The sequence below is a fragment of the Sipha flava genome, unplaced genomic scaffold (genome assembly GCF_003268045.1).
Source record: "Sipha flava isolate LNK unplaced genomic scaffold, YSA_version1 35a_pilon_pilon, whole genome shotgun sequence".
NCBI classification, from domain to species: Eukaryota; Metazoa; Arthropoda; class Insecta; order Hemiptera; family Aphididae; genus Sipha; species Sipha flava.
This window is the reverse complement of record NW_020273058.1, coordinates 80,694-96,455: the sequence shown is the minus strand read 5'-3', so window position 1 is coordinate 96,455 and position 15,762 is coordinate 80,694. Positions and strand designations below refer to the sequence as shown.

General features: G+C 31.5%; 1 protein-coding gene across 1 annotated transcript; it reads left to right on the top strand.

Annotated features, from left to right (window-relative positions):
* The first annotated feature begins 213 nt into the window (after window positions 1-213).
* LOC112687647 (leucine-rich repeat-containing protein 40-like) lies at window positions 214-15,406 on the top strand. Its single transcript, XM_025560483.1, has 4 exons — window positions 214-672; window positions 6,024-6,167; window positions 9,754-9,921; window positions 15,048-15,406. The coding sequence occupies exons 1-4, from the start codon at window positions 510-512 to the stop codon at window positions 15,212-15,214; spliced, it is 642 nt and encodes a 213-aa protein (XP_025416268.1). The 5' UTR covers window positions 214-509; the 3' UTR covers window positions 15,215-15,406.
* The last annotated feature ends 356 nt before the right edge of the window (window positions 15,407-15,762 follow it).

Sequence of the window (15,762 nt, the reverse complement as noted above, 5' to 3'; positions counted from 1 at the left end):
TACAATCCGGTGAGAAAAAAAGTGGCGGACGGTAACACGTGCGCGGGATAAATATAATACGCGCGTGTGTCACAAAGGAGATCGGAGACGCGTACGTGGTCCTCGGAGTCAATACCGGAGATGACGTGCGCGCTTGGACGACTAAAAATAACAAAAGCTAAACATAACCGCGCGCGGTCGAGGTGAACCGCAACGCGCGCGCGGCTATATATCGACGGCGGCGCGCGATCGCCGCCGCAGACCATTACCGAACGGGTCGGCAGTCCGGTCCGTGCCGCGTCCGGTGACGTTCAGAAGTGTGCGCGCGCGCCCCAGTCCGTCCGTTTAACCGTCGTCCGTTTGAGGATATTTTCCTCTAGCCGCTGCCGTCTGTGTCCTCGTACGGATATTCGTTTTTCTCGGCGGACACGCGGTGACAGTGCCGAGTACCCGCAGAGCAAAGTCGGAGATATTGTATACGGATACGCGATAAACGTTTACTTTCGTTCGAATCCACCGCAGCCGACGAGATGAGGCCGCCGATCGAACAGGAAATCGAAGACGCCGAGGTGGAAGTGGCCGACAGCCAGCAGCAGCAGACCGCGGTCATGTTGGTGTCCACCAGACTGGCCGGGAACGCGGTGATCCGTGTCGTGAACCGGTGCAACGAAGCGCAGGAGAGCAACGATTTGGGTGAGCGACGCGCTGGTTCCGCGGGACGGGGTGGAAAAAAACGAACGGAGCGCGACGGTGTCCTGCAGGACGCACGCGCGTACACGATTGGATGCGACGTAGACTCCGCTAGATCACGACGATCACGCGTTCTTGTTGATAACACGTGAATATCCCGTCGACGATCGAACGGAAAGACATTTAAAACGCATTTTAGCACCAGTATCATAGATCTCAGGGGGGGGGGGGGGAAGGACATTTGTTCTACCGATTCGAATCGGTCGTTCGATGCGCTCAGGATATTTCAGTCGGACCGTTTGCGAGCTAAGAAAACTCCGCCTCATTCGAAATAACGGCAACGACACTTGGCAGTGAAACGGAAAGATCCCAGCTGGATCGATGAAAATGTTTTCCCGTCCTTTGAACGTGATCGATGAATCACTTAGAGTTCAGTTGAACCGCATTTCGATTGTTGGCCGAACCGTCCAAAGGTTTCAAACGGCCAATCGTTTTCTGCGTGAAACGTGTACGCTTAGCGAACGACTGGACACGAAGTTAAGTCTCGAGGACTACACGTTTATACACGTCAAAGCGTTTGTCAGTGAAATTATGGAGTTTCGCGCGCCGCGCAAACACGGGTTGAGAGATTCGATACCGTGCGTAGGTAGGTGCACCTAAAAACTTCGACTGTACTCCGTCCAAATGAACTATTTTTACCATCGGGTTATGATTTGAAATTTAACTTTATTTAAACTTTAAATACGTATCTAGGTTTTCTAATACGCAATACACCGCATCGGTCGGTATGATTTCTGCGTATCTGAAGTGCCCACGATTTTCACAACAATAACGGTAATACACGTATTATGTATTTCAATGAAATGTTCGTAAATTACATATTTTATATGTATTTTAATTCCCGAATCTTTGAGAAAAAAAAACCGTTAAAAATGGTTTTTCTGTAAATCGTTACTCGAAAAAATTAATATTTCCAGATTTGTATTTCGTCGTGCGCGAGTCGTGATTTCCTCACTTTCACCTCGTTCGGCCTAATTATTCGACCGTACTAATGTAGCACGTAATGTATCAACGTGAAAATCTATGCCTGTTTCCTTAACAAAAGAAAGCGTTTCCTTTTCCATTATTATGTTAACAATAAAAATGTACCAATTAAATTATCGTCAAACAAGAACAACCGGAATCAATTTGATCGCGTTTAAAATCCACTCCGGTGCACATATATCGGGTGCGATATCAATGTTCACTATTCGTGTGTGTATAAAAAACGAAAAAAAAGCTCCATTTTCTTGGCACCCTCAATTTGGAATTTGGAAAATCAAATTCGGTCATACTACTGTGTTGGTTTATGTACATATTCCCGACGTTTGTGCTTTCATCGTTCCCGAGATATTAAAAATGTTGTCGCGGGGATGCCAAGGACATACTCAGCACCCTCACCTCAGAGTTTTGAAAATTAAATTTTATCATGCATTTGTGCTGGTTTGTTCGTTTATTTTTAAACTTTGTGCAGAACGATAAGTCGTCGATAAATTGGTACAACTTAAATTTTACAAACATTTATTGTTATTGTTATTGTTACGACTAACTATTTTTGTAGTTATTGTTATGACCTACTTATGTTATTATTTGTGTATAATTTGTTAAAGAAAAAATGTTTTCGGTAAATTGTTACAGCTCAAATTTTTTAAAATATCCAGAAAATTGAATTTAGTGGTACTACGTTAAGGGATATATCCACCCAGGATTCTTATTAATGTATTAAATTATTAAAAGGTAAATTTATACATCGTCATAAAGTCACAACTATACGCTACTTATTTTCTCACATTCAATGGTATTCTCGGCTTAAATATTATAAATCTAATAATATTAATCATTCTAGATCTTTCATTCTAAATTTAAGTTTATTTTTTGTTGGATAATCAAATTATCATTGATTGATTACTTATGAATTCCAATTATGATTGAATCAACTATGAGAATTGCTAATAATTGTGTAGACACATTCATAGCAAAAACTAAGATGTTGCGGATATCAATAACCAAAATGGTTACCCCATCATAGATAACATAATTTAAATTATTATTCTATGATCAAAACGATTATGAATTTAATGTTGACAAGACTAGGTAAATTAAATAACTAAATAATTTTTTAACAAAAATGAAAATAAAATATTATTAAAAAAAAAAACCACCAGTTTACTTCATTTAATATCTATTATCCATCGATGGACCACATGGCGGCTGTGTACATTTGATAGATTCGCGGACTGTAACTGTTTACCTATAAGTGTCCATATAACTAAAATAGTAATTTTGCGTTTCTACTGATTAGTCATGTCTTTATCGTTAGGTTATACCACTACTACCAAGCAGATATAATATTAAGAATCCATAAGATTACCAATAAAACTAAGCCAGACATGAGAAATTTTTATTTATATAAATTAATATTGAATTTTATTTGATGTATGAAATTTATAATGTTTTTTAGTAATTGAATAATTGACCACAAATAATTGATTTCTGGTCATACACGTATGAAATGCAATCGACCGTGTAAAGATAGAAACAGCGAGTAAAAAGTACTCAGCTATTATAAATCATTATAATTAGACAGCAATTATTCATTGGCGAAAAAAAATTAATTTAATGTGAAAGACATCAAATCAAATTATTTTTACGACTTAAATAATTTATATAAAATGGCAAAAAACAGTACGATTGAAGAAAAAAATGTGTTTAGTGAGGTAAAATGGTTTAGAGAGAAATAATATTGGTTTTTATAAAACAATAGTTAAAGAAAATAACGAATTTTAAAAATTAGATTGGTATGGAGAAAAATTATTACTTAATAATCTACTTATGGCTTACAAAAAAAAGTTACAAATAACTAATGAAAAAAAATGTATCATTAATCTATCACCCCTAATAACCAAAATGTTACATTATAGCATTATATTAATTTTAAAACCAAAACAATTACTGAGTCTTATTATTTATGACGAAGAAGAAATTTAAATTTGTCATTAGGAATTTTATTGTATTTTTAAATTTCTAATTTTAATGTACCTAAGTAAATGTACAATTTTTTTTTTTTTTGTATATAACCATAAGTATCAATCATATTTTAATATAATTTAATTTTAAAATGTATTTCTAATTATTATATTAATCATATTAATATTCTCAATGGTTGAAGATATTATTATATAATTATGATGTTGTTTTTTTTTGTCTTCTGAAAAGTAGCTGTTTTTAACTTAGTCTCTTTTTTATGTACTCCGTCTATTTCTCATTGAGTGGTGGGCAGAGCCGTAACTAGGCTGAGGTGAGTGAGGCACTTGCCTAGGTCGTCTGAAGCTGGGGGGCGCAAAAGTTTTATATAATTAACTTATTTTAAGAAATAATGTTATTTCTTGTTTTGCTAGAAACCAAATTACAATTTTTCAGATTTTTCCGAATTGTATCATACATATTAAAAGCTATGAGTGTGACAAACCTAAAACCTAGGGAGGGGACATTGCTTCAGTTCTGCCTCAGAGTAAAAAATGGCTTGGTACGGCTCTGGTGGTGGGTATAAAAATGTTAGATTTTATTTGACAGAACTTCCAGAACATTTTGTATAAACTTCGGGGATAGGTGTACAGACCAGCACAAACGAATTATTGAATTTGATTTTCCTAATTCCAAAGTGAGGGTGTTAAGCATGTCCTTGACACCCCCACAACAAATTTTGAATATCACGAGAACGATGAAAGTACAAACTTCAGAAATAAGTGCACAAATGAATTATTGAATTAAATTTTCCGAATTCCAGAGTGGGGGTGTCAAGGAAATGGAGCTGAAAAAACAAGTATAACACAGGTGATGCAATTTTTAAACTTCCCTAAAAACTATAAAAGACTATGATCGGTGCATCGCTTGATAGAGATAAACGATATAATACAATAAAATGTATACACGAGAGAGAATAATTCGAAGAACTATAATTTTATCATTAGATATTACAGTTTACAGTTATTATTGTTACATCTAGTGGAATAATTTAGAAGTTTATTTTATCAAACGCAATTTATAGATATGAAAAAAATCGTAAACTAAATTATACGACATAATTTCAAAACTTTATTTTATCGACTTGCTGAAACTAAACAATAACATTTTTCTTTAGATATATATGCATTTGTAACGGCGTAGAGATGTTTGACCATGAAAGTTTATTTACGTTTCCGCAAACACAGTTCTTACGCAGTTTTCGTTATTATTCGCAATTGTCGTGTTTGAGTAAAAATCAAAACACAAATTTATCGAACCAACCGTAGTTAATAAACATCGAAAATTTCAACTGTCGTAAAATAATTAATTATTTTAACGGAGTACTGAAATTATTATTTAATTCCATCAAAACATAATTATTACCTATGCATCGTATCCATGAAGTGTCCTTAAAAGTCCGTTTATTATCATTAAATTATATTTTCACGCAGGGCCGTAGCAAGGAAGGGGCGAGAAGCGCATACGCTTCGGGCGCAATTCTGGAAGGGCGAAGAATTGAAAAATTTGCATTTTATCTCAAAAAATACACTGGTCAATGTTGTGTATTTTATTTACAAAAACTTCAACGTTCTCTTTGTTTTAGTATTAAAAAGTTATTTTATAAAATAATTTGAGTGAAAATAATGTTTAATTATAATAAAAATTTTAAATGATACATACATAAGGGCGCGTTTTGAAGTATCGCCCCGGGCGCAATATTTGGTTGCTACGGCTCTGTTGACGTGTAGGTATTACATGAAAATAGATAAAATCATAACCATAAAGTACAGCAATATAGTACATAAAACTAACGCGTGACGCTCGTTCATGACTTTATGAGCAAAAATAAAAATACCATACGCATAAATTATTTGCATTAAAAACAAATGCAATGTATATATATATATAGTATGTAACGTTTTCGAGTTCCTGGATTACGTATTAAAATAATATTAATTTTTTTTTTTTCAACCACAGATCTCTCGCAAATATATTGTATTTTTACAAGCGCTGCGTCGTTATTGTTTCGCCATTCCGGTTTCGCGTCAAATGATATTATGCACCATATATGGGTGACAGACATTGAAACCGTCCGGGTACGTACGGAAAGATATACCGCGGTAACGGCGTGACCTTCAACGGTCTACATCTGGACTTCCTGTAAATGCGAAACGACCGATTGCTTGCACAACGGCGTGTATAATAATCATAATAATATATGTACTTCGTGAAAGACCTTAAACATCCTTAAACGAAAAAGAAACCGCGGTACCACGACGCGACTAAACGGTTTGATTTATAATTTTCAGACTTGTCCGAATGTCAGCTGATGCAGATCCCCGACGCTATTTATCTGCTCCTGCAGAACACGCATTTGATCAAGTGCGATCTGTCGAACAATGTCATTTCAAAGCTGCCCGTGAAGTTCGCCGAACGGTTTTCGAGTATTACAGGCGAGTACAAAACAAACATACAAGTATACGAAAACGCAATGCGCACTCATACGTACGAATTACATATGTACTGTTATGTAATTATGAAAGGAAACCTGTAACCCAAAACATGTTATTACAACAAAATTCGTTCGTTAGATTAAAATAATAATACTATGTCATTGTGCGTTCATCCAACGCACGTATGTACCGTGTTATTGTTATTGTGATCGGCATTGGACGATTATCGAATTTATAATTCATTGATCACTTTATTTAGACTAGACGGGAAATTACCACGAAACTTGCATCTCTTCATTCAAATTGTACCTCTCTTTGATTTTTAGATGTTCTACGAAACCATACGATCATCCATATGGATTGAAAAATGAACAATCATGATCTTATTAACATTTGATTTATTAAAATTATCAGTGATTTTGTTAAATTACTAGTAGAATACTTAACACCATCATTTTAAAATCAAATAGTCATTTTTTTAAAGTAATAACCAGGAAATAATAACTATAGTGACTGTAAGCTATACAAAAAATAGATTTCATCTGGGTTTTTTTTTTTTAGTGGTTACCAATTATAAAATACCACGTTATTTAATATTATAACCCGATTTTGAAAACCTTATGATTATATTCTTTTTATGTCTTATTATAACTAAAATAGTTTTACAAAATTGTTATTTTAAATTAATTATTCGATTGATGATTTTAAGAAATAACTAGCTATAAGACACAATTAAAATACAATAATTATTAATTATTAATCATATGCACATCCGTGTTTAATAACTTGTAGAACATAACTTCAATCGTTCAAATCACAAGGTATATTATCAAGATCATTATTCGAGTACAATAATTTATTATAAATGCCATATTTAAAAACAAATACAATAATAGAAAATTACCAACATGATTGAAACGAATAGATATAATTTATATTGTATAAATTCTAATAACTAACCGTTAACAGGTACATATCGACTCACAAATTGACGGTAACACTGTACAATAATTATAGTCAATATATCGACAGTTTAATTACAAAATCTCGAATAGCATTAATATTTCTTCGTCAGTTCGATTTAGTTTTTTCTTTGATAAACATTTTTAATTTACTCGAGTGATAATTTCCGATTGTTGCTCGTAACTTTATACCAATATGCTTTTTTACAATAATATACTTGTAAAATTTTAAACGATATTTGAATATAATAATAATATAATAGGCAGTTGTATGAATTCACCTGTGCTATTAATAGATATTAATAGTTGTATTACTGTGTGAGATTATATATTACAGTTATTATGTTTCATTTTTCACTGTTATTTCATCAATAATTTTTATTCCAGTCAATAATGTAAGAACTTGGTACACACATTTGTCATTCAGACTGCACACTTTAATTTTCAGAGTACACACTATTTTAGACCCCCCCCCCCCCATCTATATGTCCTGATTATTATTTACGTTTTAAGAACCAACGCGTTCTATACAGAATTAACGACGGTGACCAGTACAAAGAGAGTGTACGTCATATTTGAATACAGCGTGTACAGCTTAACCGGCATTGGAAACAGCTGACACCCGTTGTTGGACAATACGACCAAACCGTTTGTACACCGCAGACAACAAAATCGACGAGACGATAAAAATCGGTTGTTGATCGTATTGTATTCAACGTACACACCACGTTGTACCCGTGTACCGGTCGGTATTTCGGTGCAAAAAACGTATTCAAACATAAATTCAAAGTGGGCGTACGGTATTAATATTGCCGATACGTTAACAGTGATTTTATAATTAATTGTAAAACTTTGGGGAGAGATAAAGAATTACATTTTGTGTAACGGTTAACGTATTCGTTTGAAAATCTCGTGGTTTGAGTTGTGCGATATTGTGTGTGAACAGTGTTGATTTATTTCCACGGATCGCGTGCTGGACTATTGTTATTTTTACGGAGCATCCGCAGACACGCGTGACCCGGAACATAACGTGATAAATTTCGAAACCTCAAATCAATTAATTTACTCCGCCGGGACAATAATATACCGTCGTGTTATCGATGCACGAATAAATTCTTTTGAAAGGAAAATAAAAGAAATTAAACAAATTTCCGATTTCTATTCGATTTTCATAAACGACGTAGAAATCATTGGTTAAGCAATACAGATAATCACCCGAGCTAAGAAAAATATAGTTACTTACATTTTCTTTTTTCTTTTTCGTGTTGAAAATATTTAAATTAGCTACCCGCACCGGCTACGACGGGAAAACTATATCTTTTAACTTGTTCCGAACTAATAATAATAATTGTATTACAAATCATGCGATCTACCGATATATTCTAGGTTCACTTTGAAAAAATGTCTACTTCGTAATATTTTATGCGACTTTAACACACATTTCTCCGGTGCATATTGGCCGTGTGCTATAGCCAATTTGTCGCGTAAACTAAATTCGTTAAAACAACGTCCAAGCAGTGTGAACGGTGTCCATACCATCAGACGCGTGTAAAAGATAATTTTTTATGGGTTAAACCCTCTTCCCTCCACGAAATTTAAAAAATGAAATAATGTTTGTTTGTATTTTTATACGCATTCTTAACAGTCACTAGTTGTTGTACACGTAACGCTGATGTTAGATAGATAGATAGGTGACTGAATACAATTTTCCCTCGTGCAACCGTAGCCCTTAAAAACTTAAGACATCTATCGAAATAGTCGTCCGTGCACGCGCCTACTTACGCAATATCTTTCGAAGGATGCGGTCAAAGACCTATAGGTACGGCATTTTGTTTACCTACTCTAAACACTACCTTTTGTGCCAAAATTTTGCTCGTGATCTTTATATCCAAACTGAAATGCATGTTCGAGTTCGTATAAATGTTAAACGATCGACGACTGGTATAATAACGTGGGCGATATATACACATAGAGTGGAATGTACTTCATTGTACCTAGTAATAGTCATCTAAACCGATGATGTCCCTTCGAATGTTCGTGTTCGTTCCATGACGTAATTGATGATAAAACCACCCTTGCTTAACATAGCGACTGTGTACCGTGAAGTGTTTTTACCGTTCGGTGTTCACAATTATTTTAACATTAGGAAAACGAAATCACAATATTTTGCTACAACCAGGATTGTTACTGTCAAGTTATCGAAGAACAGCTTTGAGATTTTGCGGTGATTGCGTAATATTTTTGTAGTGCCCCTACTCATGAACGAAACTAGAGTCCAAATTGAAGTATTGAAATTTCTGAAAATAAAATTGAACGGTATTTCACTGTAATTACTCGACTATAGATTATATAGATCTGAAAAAAAAAAAAAACAAGAGTGCTTCATTTAAACTTAGGGGTGCTAAAAACCCTATTGCGCTCCCTTAATTGCGCCTATGCCCCTACTACCTGTTTGCACGGTAAAGCTGTTTATTGCTTGAACACCATTTTAACAACAAAATAAATTATGTTTTAAACTATAGCCCACGGTCCACGCTACACTTTGACAGTCACAATGTAACATAAACATCACCTATCGTTTCTCGATGTTGGTTTGATTTGTATTTGTTTATTCTATTTTCTAGAGTTGAATTTATCTCATAATCAAATCAGTAAACTCCCAGAACAACTGTCCGAAATGAAAAGTCTTCAAAAGCTGAACATATCATACAACTCGTTCATTGAGTTACCCGAACCAGTCTCTCGTCTATCAGAATTAACAAGTTTAATTGCCAATAATAACTTTATTATAGGTAAGTAAAACTGAATATTAAACGTTTAAATACCTAATGGATTAACTAATTATCAATACGTTTATAAATATTTACACGATATATAGTACAAATGTTCCAGTAATTAATATGACTATCGATTATAAATTCGTGCACGGGTTTTCAATATTATTATTTTTTTTTTTTTTTTTTTTTTTTTTTTTAATTGCTATAACATATCATTGGCTTTAATGTAGTAGTTTACCGGTGATAAATACCGGTTAGGTAATATGCATGGATAATGCGTTGTGAACTGATTAGAAAAGAAAAATTTCTCTTCGATAAATATTAAAGTGCACTGATTGTTTGTTTCCGTTAATTGTGACTAACTAAATGTATAACAAGATTTTATTCATTATTTTCATAAGTTTACTATTATGAAATCAGATCTATAAATAAGTATAATAAAAATAAGTATGAAGAAACATGTTTTATATGTAATTATGTATCTTTGTAATTGTATGAATTTAGTAATAAAGTCACAGTTGGTTATCGATAGTCTTCGCGTTAGGTCATAATTATGTTTCTCTGAGCCTATATAATTGCGCTATTGACGACTAATACAGTCAACTAAATCTGCATGCCCTCTGGGAATGGTGCTGGGTCCTCTGGAACCTACTACCATCAGTGATATAAATTGTACAATACATATTGTATAATATTGTATTATACGTACTATATAAAAAAGTAAAATACAAGTGGTATAAAAAAAAAAAAAATCAGTAATAATTGATAAATGGTAGATACCAGTGATAAATAAAAAAAACGCGTTACAGCCAAAAATCGCTATTCTACTCTGTCTAACTTAAATGACAAAACTGACATAAACCTTGCTACTTCTAGCGAAGGTAAAGATAATCAACAGGATGAGGTTAGTCAAAAAATACCACCCATATACAGTGCCGGTGCCATATACAGTGATCTAGTATATATTTTACCCGGGGCAAAGTATAAAATTAGCGCCCTCCCCCTTTGTTATGCCCACAATTATACTTATGTACCAGTTAAACTCTAAAGAAAAAAATCGAAAAGAATAAAAGAAAAAAATATATCTGTTTTCTAGATTAGAAAAAATATGTATAAATAAAAAACTTTAAATACAAATTATAACAAATTAACACATGAAAATAATCATTATACAATAATCAAACAAATTATCATTAAATTTTGAGTTTTCTTGCTTTTTTGGCGGCAAAATCGTTAATTATATCGTCATAATCTAAATTTTTGACAGTTAGATTTTCGATTGAAATAATTGAATTTGATAGTTGTTACATGTCGAAGAAAATTAATTTATCAGTATTGTTAATCGGATTTTAACATCATGTGTTGTCTGATTATCGTAATTTATAGTTCGTAGATATCCTATTAGCAATAAAATATACAAAAATGAGTCACAGAAAATATATTTAGTAGACAAATAATATCCATTGGGTTTTTGAGTTTTTCCCATTGTTGTTATAACCATAAAGTCAAATGGAAATAGAAATTGCAAGCCTGGGCATTAACGAGTTAAAAATTACAATTAAGTTATAACATTAAGTAACTCGTTACTTTTTTTTTTGAAATTAACTTTTAACTTAATAAGTTAAATTTTAAACATATTTAACATGTTAACTTCAAGTTAATTATTTATATATATATTTCTTAAAATTAAGTTATATTTAAAATTTTAAATAAACCATTGATTTTTTTTTCATTGTTGGCTTGAGAAATTATGTCATTACAATTAAATGGGAAAATTTATAATTAATACCGGTTGTTTGATATTATATACCTACACAATATAATATATATATATATAGGTATTAGGTGGATAGCCTGTATCCAGGTAATAGGTATCCAGTGGGTACTACCCACCCGCATGTAATAATAACTAAGTACTAGTTATTATACTAGTGGTGTGAAATAAATCCGGATTCTCCGAAAATCCGAAAAATCCGGATTTCGGATTTTGGATTTTCAGTTGTAAAATCCGAATATTTGGTTTCACATTGTGGATTTCTGTATTCTAAAGCAAGTTTTCTGAACGTTGTTCATCATAATTTTTCAAACTTAAATTATTATATTTGTAATTAAGTATATATTTTCATTATTACTTGTACTTTTCTGTTAGTTGAACAAAGTATATTTAGGTATTATTTATCCTGTCTTTTTGGATAAATTATTCTGATACTTATAAATGTTGTTACTAATTTCATGTATAAATTGAGTTTAGGTCGTAATATCTACACGTTATGGCAATATTAATAATTGTTGTTGTTGTTGTTGTTGTTGTTATATTTTTGCTTTAAAAGTTTTTCTTTAAATATATTAATTCATTAAAAAAAAAAATGTGTATTTATCAAGGCTTTAATATAAGGAATCCATAAAATATATTAATTCAATGTTTCAAAATCCGAAATCTGGATTTCGAGTAAAATCCGAATTTGAATTCCGAAATCTGGAATTTTCTCCGAATCCGGATTACGAATTTCGAATTTCATGAATCCGGATTTTCGAACTTCGGTGAATCCGGATTTTTCACACCACTACTAGTTATAGTTAACTATAACTATTTTTTTTTTTTTTTTTATAGTAATAAATTTGTGTTTATTGATGTTGAATGTTGATGTCTATACAATATTTCAATATACTTACAGTATATACTATATACTATATACTATTCATTATTTAGTATTTAGTACTATACGTCTATACACAATACACATTATGAATACGAGTTGTATGATATTGGGTATTACTATATATTTTGTATATTTTATACAATTAAAATTATATGTATATTATTTTCATAATATATAATGAAAAAGGACATTGAACATATAAATTTATACACGTTTAGGTAATAATAATATTATAATAGTAATCATATTATGAAGTCGTCGCGACGTCGCGTTCGTGTACTTAATTAGTTTTCTTGTAAACCATAACTCATTATACCTAGTGACAAGCACACGCCACACATCCCGAGAAACACGTTATTACTTATTAATTACTTGAAATTATTAATATAACTTATGGGGAAAAAATTATTTCTGAACATTTTGATTCAAAAATCGTCAACTGCCCACCTTAAATCCTCAGTAAATACTGCTTAGCATACTACATGATTGGTCACATGAGCTTGACACAAATTCCAAATTTGTCATTCATTTTATTGGTTTTGGTTACAGATTCGAAAATAATTACATTTTTAATTAAGTTAATTTTTTTTATCAATTAATTTTTAACTTAACGAAGTTATTAAAAATACATTAGTTAACTTTTAATTTAACTAAACTTACTTTTTTTTATATTAACTTAACAAGTTAAAAAAACCGTTAACTTGCCCAGCCTTGAGAAATTGTAATTTGTATAATACTTTTATTATAAAATTAATAAAAACTATTAATATATATACACGACTTATTTTGTAATTTGGCGCCCCCCAACCAAAACTTCCAGGACAAGTGCCCCGGTTCACCCCCCCCTAGATCTGGCCCTGCCCATATATGTTTACAATATAACAGACTTTGAAAATTTCTATAAACCATCATCTACATTAATCATTGACGATCTTACTATCAATCACACCGAAAACGCACTAAAATTAAACTTATCGATCAACGATTATAGATCCATTACCGAAAAAATTCGATGATTCACAAATGCTATATTACACGTATCAATTGCCTAACGGCAACCATCTATCCATAATCATAAGAAATCTCCCAGTCTCAATTTCAAAAGAGTCTATATTTAAAGCTCTATCAGATCTGAATTTTCACGTAACATCCGTTACTTGTTCACTAAATCGTTTTAAGTGTCCCATTCCTATTGTTGCAGTTCTGCTGTCAAATGCATCAACAAATAAAATAAAAATATTCCTTAAATAGATTGTTACATCGTGTTGTATCAGTCGAACCTAGGAAATCTTCTAGATACTCCATAATGTGCTCACTGTCATCGTTTTTCACAAACCAAAAAATTCTACCATCTCTCTCCTCGGCGTGTAAAATACCCAGATGGTAGTAATTTCAGTCAATACGTAAAAAAAAAAAAAAAACTCTTCCTTAGTGTTAACTATGGTAATAGTCATCCAGCTAACTACAAGGGGTGTAGTTATTACAAAGAAATATCTAAATAAATAAAAAAAAAAAAAAATGTTCATTAATAACACAATCGAATAATCAAACCACTTCATTTTTCAAGTCTATTCAGAAATCAACAGAATCAATGCACTGTTAACATACTACTACCGATCCAACGTCGTCTTCAGCGAAGACTTACTTGTTTAAACACACTTAGTGTTAAGCCACCAAAATAACTTTATCACTTCTTCATAATAATTAGAAATTATTTCATTTGTCGCACTTAGAAAGACTAAACATGTTCCTACCGTTTTCATTATTAGATACAGATAGCGTAAGCTAGGAGTATTTTATTGTATAAATCAAAAAAAAAAAAGTACCAATACCTGAGGCTATGAATTCTTGCATTGGGTGTAATATGTAAGTAGGTATGTGGATACTACTAATTTATAAATACATGTCTTATAGTAAATTCAATAAGCTGAAGATTTTAAGATTAATAATGTACAAACATTAGTCCATTAGCATTACATTGTAATTACAATTTCAATTTTGATATAGATAATGAGTACCTAAGTATTGTTGTGAATGTGAATGATTTCCAATACCTATGATAAATATAATGTAAAATAAAAAATATAATTTTATACGTATAGCAAGTTAAGATTATCAAAATTGATTTTTATAAAAAAAAAATCTTGTAAATTACTCGTGCCTACATGAAAAAATCATGTTAATCGAACACAATAATTTCTTAATAGCAATGAAAAAATATTAAAAAAAAAAACTTCAAACCTATTTATACAAAATAAAATATTATTATTTAAACTAGAAACAGTCTTTTTTTAATGTCAATAGTTTTTTAACATTATTGAAACAAAAACAATTGTAGCTATATTTTAATGTACCTACAAGCTTACCCATATCTTTGTTTGCATGTAGACATTGCCGTCAAAATGTGATAATTTGAAGCAAAGTTTATTACATTTCAATATAATATGTAACTCGCACTAAAAAAACGATTTTACATTTCAGATGTAGATGTAAGGACATTAGAATCGTGTTTGAAGCATTTGAAAGAAGTTGATCTCATGGAAAATCCCCTCAATACTCCAACGGTCGAAGCGTTAGAACGAGAACTGCCCTTTAGTGTATCGTTTACACCCCCAACCGATGAAGACTGGAGAGATTTAGATAATTGATTAACAAACAAAACATTTGACAATACAGAAATATATTTTTTAATTAGCTAATAAAATGTTTTTATTCATTTGTATCATCGTTTTTTTCTTATTATTTTTTATATAGTTTTCAGTGGCTCATTCGCTCCAAAATAACAATTTAAAATAATTATTACATAAAATAAATTGGGTCCCTACCCACATATCACTGCATTTATGCCATCGTTTTTTTTTTTTTTTTTAAACAAACATAATATACATAATTATTATTATTATTATTATTTTTGTTTATACACACTGAATGTTGTTATAATATTGTTTTTTTATACAAGCATAACAAATTAATTAATTAAATACAAATAATTCTAAATAAGAGTGTTTTTTGGTAGTAAATATAATATAGATGAATATTATTATTATTATTATTATTAATATGATTATAGTTAAATTTACATTATATATAGTACAAAAACCAAAGAGATATTTGTACACAAAATCACAAAAAAAAAAAAAACATTAAACAAAAGTAATAAACGTTACAAATGTCGGTCACATGAATATATTATTTA

Excerpts from the sequence above, each read along its gene's own strand:
- LOC112687647 (XM_025560483.1), top strand. The coding sequence starts at position 510 with ATGAGGCCGCCGATCGAACAGGAAATCGAAGACGCCGAGGTGGAAGTG. Across the intron at positions 673-6,023 it reads GCAGGAGAGCAACGATTTGG|ACTTGTCCGAATGTCAGCTG; the intron begins GTGAGCGACGCG and ends TATAATTTTCAG. Across the intron at positions 6,168-9,753 it reads ACGGTTTTCGAGTATTACAG|AGTTGAATTTATCTCATAAT; the intron begins GCGAGTACAAAA and ends TCTATTTTCTAG.